Source organism: Rhincodon typus, chromosome 8 (assembly GCF_021869965.1).
Source record: "Rhincodon typus isolate 14 chromosome 8, sRhiTyp1.1, whole genome shotgun sequence".
NCBI classification, from domain to species: Eukaryota; Metazoa; Chordata; class Chondrichthyes; order Orectolobiformes; family Rhincodontidae; genus Rhincodon; species Rhincodon typus.
Window position 1 is genome coordinate 35743436 of NC_063339.1, and position 16918 is coordinate 35760353.

The 16918-nt window shown below is 38.0% G+C and overlaps 1 protein-coding gene across 8 annotated transcripts in view; it reads right to left on the minus strand.

Moving 5' to 3' along the window:
• Positions 1–16918, minus strand: part of cdc42bpb (CDC42 binding protein kinase beta (DMPK-like)) — a 191881-nt gene that overhangs the window by 66014 nt on the left and 108949 nt on the right. For all 8 annotated transcript variants that reach the window (XM_048599866.1, XM_048599871.1, XM_048599870.1 and 5 more), the window contains exons 3-9: positions 16097–16180; positions 13502–13597; positions 13137–13285; positions 5871–5964; positions 4421–4621; positions 3731–3979; positions 1673–1752 (exon numbers count right to left, since the gene is read on the minus strand). In XM_048599866.1, the coding sequence (XP_048455823.1) occupies positions 1673–1752; positions 3731–3979; positions 4421–4621; positions 5871–5964; positions 13137–13285; positions 13502–13597; positions 16097–16180 (953 nt within the window). The remainder of the gene's footprint in view (positions 1–1672; positions 1753–3730; positions 3980–4420; positions 4622–5870; positions 5965–13136; positions 13286–13501; positions 13598–16096; positions 16181–16918) is intronic.

Consider the following 16918-nt stretch of genomic DNA (forward strand, 5'->3'; position numbering starts at 1 on the left):
AAAAATACTGAATTGCATCCAATGATATGCATTTTACATTTAGTTAACAATAATAGCCCTGTAAATTATTGCATAAACGTGTATTGATGGGTTGAATATAGCTGATTTTTTTTATTTAACCATATAGTTGGTTCTAATTTTAAGTCAAAGGTTAAATATATTATGGTATTAAGTTGGTGTTAAATTATACAGGACATGCACAACTTAACAGATTAAGCAAGTGAACAGCCGAACCAAGTGGATTAAGATGACCCAGATTCGATCCCTGTCCTGTGGTCATAAGCTGATCACAGTTGTGCTTTTAGACAGCTCTGCAATTGTCTTCAGAACCTTTGGGCCAAGAAGAAATCAACAAGATTTCTGCACCTAGAGTCAGTCATACAGCATAGAAACAGGCCCTTTGATCCAACTCGTCCATGCCGATCAGATATCCTAAACTGACCTAGTCTGATTGGCCAGCATTTGATCCATATCCCTCTAAACTGCTCCTATTCATACACCCATCCAAATGCCTATTAAATGTTACAATTGCGTCCGTCTCCACCATTTCCTCTGGCAACCCGTTCTATACACGCACCATCTTTTGTGAAAAAGTTACCCCTCAGGTCCTTTATAAATATTTCCTTTAAACTATTTTCCTTTCCCTTTCTCACCTCAAACTATGCACTCTACCCTGGGAGAAAGACCTTGTTTATTCATCCTATCCATGCCCGTCATGATTTTGTAAACCTCTATGAAGTCACCCTTCAGCCTCCGACGCTCCACAGAAAAAAGTCCTAAGCCTATTCAGCCTCTCCCTATAACTCAAACCCTTGTAAAATCCTTGTAAATTTTTCCTGCACCCTCTCAAGTTTAGTAACATCTATCCTATAGAAGGGCGACCAGAACTGTACACAGTATTCAAAAAGTGGCCTCACCAATTTCCTGCACATCTGCAACATGACATCACACTCCTGTATTCAATGTTCTGACCAATGAAGGCAAACTTGCCAAACATCTTTTTCACCACCCTGTCTTGTAATCTCTGCTCAAAATATTTTATGGATATCACAGAAGGATAGAATCATGCTCATAAATCATGTCCCATTTTGGACAAATAGGTCCCACATCAATTCTGACCACTTAAGGTAGAAATGTTTCTGATACTCAATTTGGAACCATTAAAAGATCAGTTTCATTCAAGAGAAAGTTAATTTTATCCATAGTAATCAAGGAAAACAAAATATTCCTTACAACAAAAACAGCCCATCAGCTATACCATTTAAAGTTAGTATCAAGCATGTGCAATGATTTGCACAGTTTTTTTTATTATTCAGGGGATGTGGACTTTGCTGGCTTGGACAGCATTTATTGCACATCCATAAATATACTTGAGGGGGTGACGGTGAGCTGTCTTTGTGAAATTGTCAGTCCATTTAGTATGGTGAATCCATGGAGCTGTTAGGGAGTTCCAAGATTTTACACTAGGACACACGTAAATGGTAGTATGGTTTGTTTTTATTAACGAGCACGTGGTCATATTTTAGATGGGAAACAAAGCAAGGATCTTTGAGGTGTTTTCTGGTTAGTAAATATAGATATGATCCACCTGTTACAATAGTACATTTTGTTTACTATATGCACTTAAACAAAACAAAAGCAGAATTAAAATTAAGTGCCTGAATTGCTCTACCTGCTGGTGGTAAATGTGAAGCCTACAAATGGCAGATGCAGTCCAGAAAAAGCAGTGTGAGTGGCTGGAGGCACCAACTCCTAAGATAAAGAAAAGCACAAGGAAAAATGAAGAGTTTTAAATCAATAAATTGTAATAATGTTGTCTGAACATTGGTTATAAAAAAGTGCAATTAAAATATAAAAGGATAAAAGAAACATATTATCCGTCTTAAAATCATTACAATGGTACGAGTATACTTCTTCAGGACAGCATACTTACTCTGGGGTCAATTTAAGCATAGATTTGTCCCATTACTCCAGCTACAGCAAAACAAAAGTTGGCTAGATCCATTTATGTATACTCCTCATTCTCAAATATTTGTATCCCCTCATCTAATTTAAAGCTAGTGCCAATCTGGATTCGCTTGCCGAGCCAGCAAATTACATCTAAATTCTGAACAGATTCTCTCCCAAGACAAATCAGATTTGAAAATCCTGTTAGTTATATGCTTCTCTGGCAGAAAAGCAAAAACAGGAATTTGGCCCCATTATATTGGCAGGTTTAAAAGAAAGGCTGAGTTTTCGATTAGTGAAAACATGAAACCACTGCTGGTCCATCTCCTTTGGAAATTTTAAGAAATATTTAACTGGGTTAGGGGGATTGAGGTGGAAGAGAGTGAAGCGGATCTACATTTTGCTTTATTACTAGTGACTATACAATGTGGATCTCTAACCCAGTATTTCAGTTCAATTACTTCTGACTGTGCTTGGAAGTGCTTCCGTTCCTCCTTCCAAGATCATTTACACAAATTTAAAATTGAGATCTTCCATGGGTAAAAATTTCAATGTTACCGCACGATTGAGGAATTGATAAGAGAAAAAGAAATATATGCCGTACAAATTGACAAAGATGTATGTGTACAGTTTGATTTCACACGGGCAGCACGGTGGCTCAGTTCGGCGGCACGATGGTTCAGTGATTAGCACTGCTGCCTCACAGCGCCAGGGACCCAGATTCGATTCCACCCTTGGGCAACTGGCTGTGTGGGTTTCCTCTGTGTGCACCAGTCTCCTTCCACAGTCCAAAGAGGTGTAGGGTAGGTGGATTGGCCATGCTAAATTGCCCATAGTGTCCAGGGATGTTTAGGTTAGGTAGGTTACACATGGAAAATACTGGGGTAGGGGAATGGGTCTGGGTGGGATGCTCTTCGGAGAGTCGGTGTGGACTTATTGAGCTGAATGGCCTGTTTCCATTCTGTAGGGATTCTATGATTCTATATTGCATATATTATTTTAGATTTATACTATGCAGCTTAAAGATATAATCAAAAAACTGGAAAATGTACTTTTAAAATGAAAATGGCCTTCCAAGCAACCTTCATTTTGAAAGTCCTATTCTAAAATTAATGTTTAATGCTGTGCAAATTCACTTCAAAATTGTACTTTTGACCAACTGAAAAAGTAAGCAGAAATTATTTCAGGTAAACATTAGGTCTATGTACAATAATTATATAGCTATACCAAGATATTTAATTTTTACAGTAATCATTCTAAACTTTTGAGTTTCCACTTATTCAAATGCCATTAGTTGGATCATGTTTTAAATAACTGGAAGTGTATTAAGTGTTTTAGAGTTGAATACAAATTTTTTGAGAAAAGCCAATCGAATAACCAGATGTCTAGTAATAAAAATAGTCTATACTTCCAGATGGTCGCAGGTTTTAGTAATAAGGCTGCCTGACAACAACATTAACATACAATGTTTGTAGTGAATTTTGACCGGGCTTGGCCAGATCATGAAATGAAAAATCTAGCCATGGTTATATCTGTAACTTTCCAGACTTTTCCTGCTGTTTGAATTTTACAAGTAAAACGAAATTTGGAAAGGAAGAGGAAGGAGGACAGAAATGCTGTTACAAAAATGGGATTTCTCCAAAATAACACACAAGTACTGTAAAGAACCAAATCTAGGGTCCATCTATAGACAAATGGTACTACCAGCTGCTAAATTACTATTATTTTGGGCTGTTACATGTCTGAACCTATTTTAGCAATTGATTAAAATTAAAGTACTAACTGGATTTTTGAGAACATCATCATCTACATCAAAGTTTGAAGTGTCTGTTGGACTGCTGACTTCAGGAATATAAGGTGCTTCAATATTTCTGATGTTATTCCAATCAATCCCTTTGAAAAAGGAATGCTTTTTGAAATCTTCCATTCCATTTTTTCCAATACGATGTTCTCTACTGCAGATTAATTGCTGTATCAAATCCTTGGCTTCGTCAGACACATCAGTGATGTGAGATGGAAACTGGAATCGTTCCTGTCAAACAAGATGCAGACTAGATGTTATTGTCAATAACACCCAAGCAAAAACAGCTTAGTAAGAGTCTTTTCCATACACAAAATATGGTGCGTTCTATCTGTATTGACAGAACACCTGAAAATGAAATTAGCTTAGATGCGAAGTTTATTATTTTCCTTGAAGTATGGACTTCTTTTTCAAAATCAGAAAACTAGCTGTATGCAATCAGAATGGGGCCACAAGATCCAATGAGCAATCCCTAACGGCACGCTAAACGTTTTACAAATCAGAATTTAAATTAAAACATATTGTAACCATTTGAGAAGCTTATCATAATCCACTGCAATATCCAATGTCAAATTGCAGAATCATTCTTCTACTGTGAATGCTGTGGTTCTGCGCAAATAGTTTATTACACACAATTTTAGAAATGCCTGCCTTTAAAAAAATGGTTCTTACTTGGTGATTCATAATTTTCCCATATGTTTCTACCAGTGATTCTGCATAAAATGGTGTTTCGCCAACAAGCATTTCATACATGCATACACCAAGAGACCACCAATCGCATTCTGGTCCATACTTTCCCATTCCATCTTCCATTGCTTGCAAGATTTCTGGAGAGATGTAGTCAGGAGTACCAACTGCCACAGAAGATTGTACCTAAGCAACAGAAACAGGAAATCATCAGAAACCGCATCATTCGTGCACACTTTACTCTAACAAAAAAAACAGACAATAACATGTTATTTGTTTAAAGATGCACATCCAGGCATTTCATACAAAGAGACAACTGATGTATAAAGTTTTCTCAAACATTATAAAATGAAATGCATTGGCTTTTAGCTGTTATTGCAGAATCTTTTTGAGATTTCACTCGGGTTGTGAGCACTGTCAGCCAGACCAAATTTGTTGTCAGTCACTAATTACCCTCAACATGTCATAAACCACATTCTTGAACGTCTTTGATCCACGAGTTTCACGTACATCATCAACCATTAGTAGATGTCATTCCAAAACTTGGAACAACAACATAGTTCCAAATTAGGATGGTGAATAGCTTGGAGGGGAATGTTCAGGTGGTAGTGTCTACAAATGATGCTCCCTTTGCTCTTCTGGATGGTAGAAGTCACTGGTGAGGGACGCTTAAAAATTTCTTTGATTGTTCTTTCAGATTGTTGCAGCAGTGCATTCAGTACACTGGTGCTGGACATAATGAATGTTTCAAGTGGTGGGATTTTGCACAATTACTGTGAAGTAGCATTGCATAACTAATATAAGATACAATTACAGAATCTGTCTCGCTCCTTCACCCGATTTAAAACATCACCTTATCAAAACCTCACTTTCTACCCCTAGCATTTTGTTTTTAATTAAAATCTCAGTAATCTTATTTTTCTCCAGAGTTACTGCTTTTAATTAGAAAAGAGAAGAAACTTATTAACGCTGCTGTTTGGCAGGCATCAGTTACAGGAAGTCATGTTTATAACTAGACAGAACAAATTATGTTTCAAGATGATTTCAACCGGACACCGAAAGAAATAAACAGATTTAAGATTACCAAAAACATGACAAAAAATTGGTTATAATGTTTGAGTAGATTTGTAGCTTGGGTTGTGGATGCTGTGGTTGGTTTGCTTGCTGAGCTGGTTTGTTAGCTCGCAGATGTACCATCAGGGTAATGAAACATCTGCAAATTAACGAACCAGCTCGGTGAGCAAACCAACCACAAAATTGGGTATAACCAAAACTTTGCAGTCGTTTTCCTTGAGAATAGCAAACTATTGACTGCACTGTAAAATATTGCACATTCTATAATATAAACTATTTCCTGAATGTTTCTATGATATACAGTAGACACTGCAGCTATTCAAATATACACCTAGAACATTTTTCCAGAAACAGTACTCACAGTGCCATCATTCATTAACTTCAGGCAGGAACCAAAGTCAGCAAGACGTATATGTCCATTCATGTCCAGCAAAACATTATCAGGCTTTATGTCCCTGTTTAAGAAAGAGAAACATTACCAAAAGGGGGAGATTCAGGGAAACAAAGCACAAATATTTATACTGATTATTCATCTCCATGTTGCTTCACTACTTATATACAAAAAATACTTGACTGATATTTAAAAGAAAAGAATGTTGTTAATATTGCAGCTAAACAAAATCAGTGAACAAAGAAAGAATGAACTCCATTAATAATGTTTACATAGGTGACAAAGGACTACGTCACAGTCATGAGAGTCTGTTGTATTACTTTTTTTTAAATATAAAGGGGTCCTGAAACTGATCTCTCTTCCATACACTAATGGTCTTACAGCCACACTGTACTGAAGAGTCGACAACACTATCAAGGAAGGCTGAATTAAAGAAAGGAAATTCCTTTGTTTTCAGTTACATTTTCTCCATGTAGATTTCCTTAGTCTGTATTATTGGAGGACAATGTATCCTCAGTTGCAATGGATAAACTACTGAGGCAATATTAGACACTAATGTTTTTACACAGCTCCAGGTTAAGAAAATCAATGATAGTTTCATGACTTGCTTTATATTCCAGATTTACTTATTGAATTTAAATTCAAACAGCTGCTGTGGTAGTGTTGTGACCCATGCCCCAAGACCCGAGGCCTCAATTATTAGTCCAGTGACATTAGCACTACAAATGCCTCCTATTTTGCCATCAACACAACTGATGCTAAAACAATGGATTCCATCACCCATGTCAATTTGAAGTTAATGTGCCATTCTTCTCAAATCTGCTTTGAACCGTGACTCTTTGCATTGTGTACCATTGAAATTTAGGTTATTATTCTTTGTATATTTTTAAAATATACCTGATTACTGTATGCAACTTTTAAACAGAAAATGTTTTCACATTAGAAAACATCATTAGAAGCAGGCAAGCATATTGGCAAATATCGCTACCATCGTGTTGCAGTACTTCAAAGGTCTAAGTAGCTCCACATCCAAGAGTAACCATATCTCTGTTATCTATTTAACATTTCTTTTTCTGGTTTATGAAATGTGGTGTAAAGTCAGCATTTGTTCAACTCCAAATGTCCTTGCTTTTTTGAACTGTTGCAATCTGTTTAGAATTGGTCACCCCCACAATATCAGTACAAACAAGGCACCCAGAAGTTTAGTTAAATTCAACATTCTAAGAAATAGGACAAAAAGGCGCTGATGTAGTCTCAATCCTTACATGATTTGGCCCCTTAATGGAGTACTTAAACCAAATTTTTATGTATTTCAGTGAATGGAACGTAAAAGTTAAATATTTGCAATTTTAATATGATTTAATTCAACATTACCCTTTTCAATATCCTGTCTACAATTTCATTATTTGTTGAAGTTCCTTGTCTATTTTTTCCTTATAACTCATGAAAAAGGAGTTACAACAATATGGACTTTCACGATTTTCACTTTCAAACATTACAGGCTAAAAAAAATGCAGAAAATACAGCTAACGATACATCTGCTAGCTCTACTTGGATGGCAGAGAGACGTGCCTACATGTGTAAAGACTCAAAATACCACTTTGCAAACAGGCAAGTTGTGAGCAAGTTCTAGCTTCAGAGAGAAACAGCAGAGGGAGCAAAAATTTTGAAAGGACTCAGCATAATTGACTGCTTTGTAGAATCCTCGATTCTTCAAAATTAGCATACCATCATTTTTAACTTTGAATTGTATGAAGAAATCCGGCTAAGAATTCCGTGCACAGAACTCCAAAAAGGCAGCTCAGAGAGGAGTTTAAACCGGGGAAGACAAGGAAAGAAAGGTATACAGAATCCAAATATTGTTCTGTTTCGGAAAGTTAAGCAGTATGTAAGTGCCAAAACTACAGAAATGGTATCTGAGAGAGAGAGCACACGCGGGAGCGAAGGTTGGAGGAAGTGGGCGGGGGGGGTTTAAAGGCAGGTGGGTGAGAAGGGAGGGATCTAGGGCACCAAGTGGGTGTAGGTTGCAGGGTATCAGATAAGTAGATTAGTGTTTAGGGTAGGTTGGGGCCAGTGGATCAGAGTTGTAATATCACATCTGGCAGCATCAAGTCAGTGGGGGTATTAAGTCCAGGAATGTGAGGGGTCATTTGGGGTGGAGATGGTGAGTGGTTCCACAATTAACACCAGGTTTTATTCTTCTAACTTTTTTCTGGATAGCTATTAAGCTTAAATGAATCGAAACCCTGCAAAATTTCAAACTCCAACTCGGAGCTGGGACATTTTTGGAAGGAAATATCAATTTTCCAGGTTATTCCAACGGTGCAGCTGCATATCGGCAATTTATACTGCTAGAATGACTATTCCACTTTCAGAAGTTTTGAGCCCTCATTTTAAGTAAGAAACTTGGTTATGACCAAATTGATTTCCAACATCATCTTCTGAATATTCAACTATAGGTTTTTCATCAGTAGATGGAATCTTTTCTGAACCAAAAATCTTATTTAATGCTGAACAGACAGTTTGCATTGACCAGATCTTGTGACCCTTGACTGAGAGAAGGTCACCTTAATCAGAAAGTTTCTTATAGTCACTAGGCCACCAGCAAGTACACAAATAGATCACAAGTCATTCACACTCCCAAAGCTGAAATATCTTTGCCATGACTAAAACCTCATAATCAGAACTATATTTCTCTCTTGTTCATGTAAAGCTACTTCATTTGAAGTAGACAAAGAAACCAAAAATGTTAACAGCTTTAAACATTAAAAAGCAATGGTTCCTAATGGCACAATAGATTGCTTTTTCAAAAACAGTAATTGAACTTTTCAAAAAACTGTAATTGGAGAGATGGAAGTGTGCAAATCATGATTCCCTGGAGAAAGTTTGACAAAAATTCTAACTTCAAATTGTGTAATTCTGAGTGCCATTAGTGCAAGGGTTACAGTGTTGTTGCAACTGTCGCTATTGAAATTAAGCTGATATTCGGCGATCAAGTATTGACACTGAAAATTAAATTAAATTTTAAATCTCTTCAATTCAATGTAGCAAAGTAGCTAGACAAAGTCAGAATTATAAAAACTGTTAATATATGCATTGTAGGAAGTTCACGACTATACAGACACATGTCCTTCGTATCTGCAACCTTGATGTGTGGCTTTTTAGTAAGAGAGGATTGAATTGTTTTTGATCACCTGAAATCGAAATAAAGCTCCCATTACAAATATAAATTTACATGGTGGCAATTTAAATTTGCTAAAAGTTACTTTTAAAAACTACTTGCTCAAATAGTATTTTAACAATGAGAACCCTTTTCTCAATTAAAAAATAATTAATTTTCACCGGATCATTCGGCAACTTATGAAACCCATTAGCGTAGTCTTCTATGAATTTTATAAACAAACATTTCATTCTTTTCTCATTCTGGCTTCTCTTTTGTAACCCTAGCTGCACATTTCACTTTTTCTTTATGGTCTGTTTAGTTCTAGCTTTATATTTGTCTTGCAAAGCACTGCCTATGTAGGTTTATACAGGGTCCAACAGCATGAGTGTTTTAAACACTTATATCAAAATTCTTTAGACACCAATTTAAGTACTACGGAAACCCAGCACATAACTACTGCATCTTTTATTCTATTCATCTGTGGGATGCGGGTATCGCTGGCTGGCCAGCGCTTCTTGCCCATCCCCACTTGCCCTTGAGAAGTGTCTTCTTGAACCGCTGCAGTCCACCTGCTATAGGTTGACTCACAAAAACATTAGGGAGGGAATTCCAGGATTTTGACCCAATGACAATTAAGGAACAGTGATATATTTCCAAGTCAGGATGGTGAGTGGCTTGGAGGGGAACTTGAAGGTGGTGGTGTTCCCATACGACCACTGCCCGTGTCCTTCTAGATGGGAGTGGTCGTGGGTTTGGAAGGTGCTGTCTGAGGATCTTTGGTGAATTTCTGCAGTGCATCTTGTAGATAGCACACACTGCTACTACTGAGCGTCGGTGGTGAAGGGGGTGGATGCTTGTGGATGTAGTGCCAATCAAGTAGGTTGCTTTGTCCTGGATGGTGTCAGGCTTCATTAGTGTTGTTGGAGTTGCACATATGCAGGTAGTGGAGAGTATTCAATCACACTCCTAACTTGTGCCTTGTAGATGGTGGACAGGCTTTGAGTCAGTGGTGAGTTACTCACTGCAGTATTCCTAGCTTCTGGCCTGCTCTGGTAGCCACTGTGTTTATGTGATGAGTCCAGTTGAGTTTCTGGTCAATGATAACACCCAGGATGTTTATAGTGGGGGATTCCGTCATGGTAACACCATTGAATGTCAAGGGGTTGCGGTTAGATTGTCTCTTATTGGCAATGGTCATAGCCTGGCAGTTGTGTGGCTTGAATGTCATTTGCCACTGGTCAGCCCAAGCCTGGATATTGTCCAGATCTTGTTGCATTTGAACACTGACTGCTTCAGCATCTGAGTTGTCGCAAACGGGCGGCAAGTTGGCTCCGTGGTTAGCACTGCTGCCTCACAACACCAGGGACCCGGGTTCGATTCCGCTCTTGGGCAACTGGCTGTGTGGAGTTGGAACATTCTCCCCATATCTGCATGGGTTTCCTCCGGGTGCTCTGGTTTCCTCCCACAATCCAAAGATGTGCAGGCTAGGTGGATTGGCCATGCTAAATTGCCCGTAGTGTCCAGGGTCGTGTAAATTAGATGGATTAAACACAAGAACTGCCAGGTTACAGGGAAAGGGTAGGAGAATGGGTCTGGGTGGGCGCTCTTCAGAGGGGCAGTGTGGACTTGTTGGACTGAATGGCCTGTTTCTATGACCACAGAATCATAGCGATTCTATGATTTTATGAAATGGTGCTTAACATTGCGCAATCAATCATCGGTGAACATCCCCACTTCTGACCTTATGATGGAGGGAAGGTCATTGATGAAGCAGCTGAAGGCGGTTGGACTGAGGACACTACCCTGAGGAACTCCTGCAGAGATGTCCTGGAGCTGAGACGATTGACCTTCAACAACCACGACCATCTTTCTATGTGTCAGGCATGACTCCAATCACCGGAGAGTTTGTCCTCTGATACCCATTGATTCCAGTTTTGCTATGGCTCCTTGATGCCACACTCAGTCGAATGCCACCTTGATGTCAAGGGCTATCACACTCACCTCATCTCTGGAATTCAGCTCTTTTGTCCATGTTTGAACCAAGGCTATAATGAGGTCAGGAGCTGAGTGACCCTGGCAGAACCCAAACTGGGCGTCACTGAGCAGGTTTTTGCCAAGAAGGTGCTGCTTGATGGCACTGTTGACGACACCTTCCATCACTTAACTGATGATCAAGAGTAGACTGATGGGGTGGTAATTGGCCGGGTTGAATTTGTCCTGTGTTGTGTGTACAGGGCATACTTGGGCAATTTTCCACATTGTCAGCTAGATACCAGTGTTGTAACTATACTGGAACAGCTTGGCATCTAAAGAATGTTTTGGTTTATTCTGTGCTCATATTCATTCTTCCTTTTTGTTCTTTTATCCACTCAAACCCTTGCTCAAACTTATTACATTTCTAACTTTTCAGAATTCTGATAAAAGGCCACACGCCAGAAATTTTAACCTGCTTTTCTCACCACAGATGCTGTCAGACCTGCTGCGCATTTCCAGCATTTTCTGATTTCATGTAGGTTGTATTCAACTATACGATGATCATTCAGATTGTTTCAAAGCCCCAAATTTGGCTTCATAAAGAGCAAAATAGCTTGGATAACAGCCTACTGTTCAAAAATATTTCAACAGAAATATTTGAGATGACCAGTGGATATGAAAGGTAGAATGTAAATACAAAACTGCCCTTTACAGGTGCCAGTCTACTGACTACACAAGTTAAGAGCAGGAATAAGCCATCCAGTTCCTCTTGTCTGCTTTGCCTTTCAATAGATAGCAGTTGATCTAAACGTGACCTCAATTCCACTTTTCCACCTACTCCGGATAACCTTAGATTCTTGAATCTCAAGGGATTAAAAGTATTAGACAACTCTATCTTTAATTCTCACTCGGGAAGCGAGTACCAATGACTTGAAAAGGAACATTTCTCATCTCCAATCTTAAATAGGAGGCTCCTTTTTTTTAAAAAAAAAAAAGAATTGTGTCACCTGGTTCTAGTCTCTCCCAGACGGATCCTTTCAGCATCTACCCAGTCAAGTTATTGCCATTTCCAGTGTCTCTACTGGTTTCTTGATACCACATGAAGTGAACTAAATTGGTTGAAGACTGGCATTTGTGATGCTGTGAACTTCAAGAGGTTGAGGTTGATCATCCACTCAGCAATTCTGGCTGAAGATGGATGCAAATGCTTCAGCCTTGTTTTTGTTTTTAAAAACTAATGTGCTCACTTTACCCCTCCTCCTCTACTAATGAAAATGGGGATACTTGTGAAGCCTCCAGTTCCTGTTAGTTGTTTAATAGTCCACCATCATTCACTGGATGTAGTGAGATCACAGATCTTAGATCTGAGCCAGTGACTGTGGAATCATTTCATTCTGACACCTCCACGCTGCTTCTATTTGACATGCAGGGAGTCCTGTACTGTGTCTTCACCAGGTCGACACCTTATTTTTAAGTATGCCTGATGTTGCTCCTGGGATGCTCACTTGCACTCTTCATTTAATCAGAGTTGATTTCCTGGCTTGATGGAAACGGTGAAATGGATGATACGCCAGGGAGGCTACGGGATAACCTAGGGCCCATTTCCAAAGGTGCTATTAACAAATTTCTCATATCAGTGAAACGTGGATCAAAACTAAACATTTTGCTCTCCAAAGATTCAGCAGTCGCCAATAATTCACCCAAATAGGTGGGTATTATTCATGTCTGAACATTGCTAGTGAGTGTTAGCATCAATTTATCACAACCACAGCAATAAAAAGGACAATGCAATTCCCTCCATTCCCACCAATTCTGATGAGCTCCAACAAGTATGCATATGTAACATTTGGGCATGAACAATCTTTGGTTAGCTGAGATGCCCTGATATTAAATTGCTCGCTGATGTTCACCATTATGGCTCAAACACAAGTTAACAGTCACTTGGATGACTTGATGGCAAGTGCATAGCACCTGTGCTATCATACCTAGGAAGCAGGGTGGGAGAAAAAAGGGAGACGTAGGACATAATGAGATGGCAAGAAAAAAAAGAGACATCAGCCAATATTGGACACAGATATATAGAAAAAATATACAAATACCTGTGCACATAATGCAACTGGTGAATGGAGTCGATAGCTAACACCATTTCTGCTATGTAAAATTTGGACATTTCTTCTGGAAGTCGGTCTTCAAACTTGCTGAGCAATGTCAGTAGATCCCCACCCACATAGTAGTCCATGACTAAATACTAAAAATACACAAAAATGCACTTAATATGACACTATAAATAATATGTTTGAACTTTATACATACTTGGTTAAAAAGAAGACAAATCAGTAAACAAAATGATTATTACTGACCAGAATCCTGCAGTTTAACAATTTAAGATACACTTTTCTTTGAAAAGAACGTCTATGTCATGCTTATTGTTTTGTTAATCTATTTCAAGTGAAAGTAGACTTACCAAGTAGTTATCATCTTGGAAGGCATAGTGTAAGGTAGTAATCCACTGGCAATCACCATTCACCAGAACATTCCTTTCTTCTCGAAAACAAGCGGTCTTTACAAAAGGAAGTCTTTTATAAGTTTGACTGCATATATTTAGTGAGGTTGCATTATTTCCTGCATTAATTGTAAGTTTAAACTTACATGCAGACAATTCAAGTGGACTACTGGTCTGACCAGGAAATAAATTCGTCTGATAACTAAAAGGGATTAATAAACTGAAGAAAAGCAAGCTCACAATTAAAGTTTCACAATTTAAAAATTATTTTAAAACAGAAAGGTTCCATTCTGAGTCACTGTTAAGATTTCACAGACTGCCCTTCTTTCCATTCTGACTATAATTGAGGTTAATTGTTAGCTAATGATATGGTTTACTTAGTACTAATCATTGGCTCCTGTGGCACAGTAATACCGTCCTTACTTCTGACCAAGGTTCAAGTTCCACCTGCTCCAAAGGCAAGTAATAACATCTTTAAAAAGGTTGATCAGAAAATATTTACTGCTAATCATTAGTCTGGCAACAAATGTTTATTGAAATTAAGGTGTGGATTCAAAACTAAAAACAATGGCTGCATTATACCACTAACATCAGGTGTCAACAGGAAATTGTTACTTTCAGTATTAGTAGCAATGTTTTAGAATTGTAGTGTAATTAAAATGCTGCTACTGGTTCATTTATAAAGACTATTTGTAAAGCAAGACAACCATAAATCTGCCTGAAATATATTGAGTATATACTTTTAAGGCAGAGATGTCATACATTTTCAAATGAAATCCAAATAAACTGAGCAAATGAAGTGAGTTTGGGAAAAAAAATAATCAATTCTGTGGCATCATGTGCTTACAGGCTGTGAATCCCTCTCCAGCTCTGTTCTTTTTTCCTCTGACTGCAAAGAGGAAAGACTGAGGGCATACAGGCAAATCAGAAAGGAAAAATTCACAGGAGGGCAAAGTAGGAAAAAACAGTGTGATCAAATTAATTCAGAAAAATTAGGGTTTGGACAATAGTAAATATTTTGCTGTAGTAATGATTTTCAACATCACTAGTTAACTAAAGTTTCAACCACATTACACTGGAAGCTTTAATGGAGGCGAACTCTCCATAGTGGAATTTAAAACCAAGCGTCTGCAAATATAGATGAGTGTTATTCACACAGGATTGAGTAATCTTCCAGCCCCAGCAGAAAACGACCAGGACATAGTGGCACATATCCCCGATTAGCTTTTTGTCATCCTTTTCCTAGATCTGCTAAACAATCACTATGGCAGATTTGGAATTATAGGTCACCGAGTATTCATTTTAAAATATAACCCATTATAATGGCCAGAAAGCCAAGTAGGTGATTGTAGATTAAAGTATTGCACTACCTAAGTGATTTGTTCAAAGAACACTGCACTTCCAACAGGTTTTATGGAAAGAACTGCGAATGCATTATCAAAAAATAATACTTTTTAACCAAAACGTTTTCACTCTGTAGTTTCTAAAACTTCCGAGTAGAAGATGCCTCGAAGTAACTGTCAAATTTCATTTAAAAAAAAAGTAGGTAAATCCTTACTCTGTCAGTATTTTCTTTCCTTGAAAAAACCCTTGATGTGAATGTAACTGGATGGCAAGTCAAATCCAGTCTATCACCAAAGTCACGATGTTTCCTTTTCAATGCATCAGCACAATTGTCAGTAAAAAGAAAAAAAAAGGCAGTAAAGTTTCTTCCTTACTGCCACTATATGATTTATAGAAGTCCCCTTTAATATCAGATATCAAAATGTATACTCTGACCCTTCACAAGCAATGTATATAATTGATATTTTAGTTATAAAAATTCATCTTGTGAGCATAATCCTTCTAGCTTAAATCAACCTTCTACGCCAATGCTGGCTTGCAAGGATTGGGTAGTTCAGTTGGCTGGATGGCTAGTTTGTGATGCAGTGTGATGCCAACAATGCATGTCCAACTTGCATACTGGTTAAGATCACCATGAGGGCCTGCTTCTCAACCTCGCCACTCACCTGCGATAGAGGGACTAGAGGATAGAGGATTAAACTCACCGCCAGTTGTCTCTCTCAGGATAGGAGTAGCCTATGGTTCTCTGGGAATATGACGAATCGCAACAACCATGTTAAATTTTTTATGCTGATGTTTCAGATATTCAAGATTTATCCAATTTCAGGCATGTTTGATAATAATAGTTAGAATTTGCAATTACAAACCAGCTTAAGCAGAAACTGTCAAAACATTTATTTTGAAAGGCCGCTCTGCTGAGGAAGTGAACGTATTGCAATAGCACTCATTTTGACAGAGTCCTGAAAATTATTTCCCAGCTAAATTTCTCTTTTTAGAAAGGAAAAGAAGCTTTTTTCAAAAAATCAGAAGGGATGTACACAGTTAGTTGTGGAATCATATCATGTCACGATCATAAGATTCAACTGTGAGGACTGTGCCATGGCACATTTTCCCCGGAACTCAAAGCATCAATGTATTTGTATGGTGATCCATCCCAAAATGGAAATTTTGGATTATTAGTACACACCGAAATCTACATCAAACTGAGCTTACCTCAGCACGTTTCAGCATCTCCCACTTATTGAGTATTTTCATAGCATAAACACGTTCAGTGTTTTTCATCTTCACAACTGCCACCTGTAAGGAACAAAATTCTGAAATCTCAATCTCAGTTTATAAATCATTAGTCAATTCAAACCTAACAAAGGACAGATTCCATATATAATTTAACTATTTGTTCTGTAAGCAAGTCATGGTCATACACTTTTCCAAAAAAATTTAACACATTTTGATTAATTTTACTGAATCAAAGAGTGTACAGCAGAGAAGGCAGCAACCTGGGATATCATGATATTGCATCAACTCTTTCAAACAGCAAGTCAGAATTGCCTGGTTCTTTACCTAGAAGCCAGTAATTTTGTTTTGAGTCCTGAAGAAGGGTAATACCTGAAACGTTGACTGCTCCTTTCCTCCAGATGCTGCCTGGCCTGCTGTCTTCTTCCAGCCTCCTGTCTGTCTACTTTGGATCCTAGCATCTGCAGTTTTTTTTGTGTCTAAACATTTTTTTTCTCTCATTCAGTGTTTATCCAATAGCCTTTTGAAACTTACAGGTGAATCTATTTCCATTACTCTATCAGGCAGTACATTCCAAATCAAAATTATTTGTGAGAAAATATAATTCCTTGTATGGCCCTGGTTCTTCTTCCAATCACTATAAATCTGTATCATCTGGTTGTTGACCTGTTAGCCATCAAGCCAGCTCAATACATTTGTCCAAAGTTGATATTTAATTCAATAAGTTAGATTTTGCATGTTGAAGATGCATATTGTAACCAAGAAGCAAAAAGTATTTTTCATCAGCTTCTAGCAATTTCT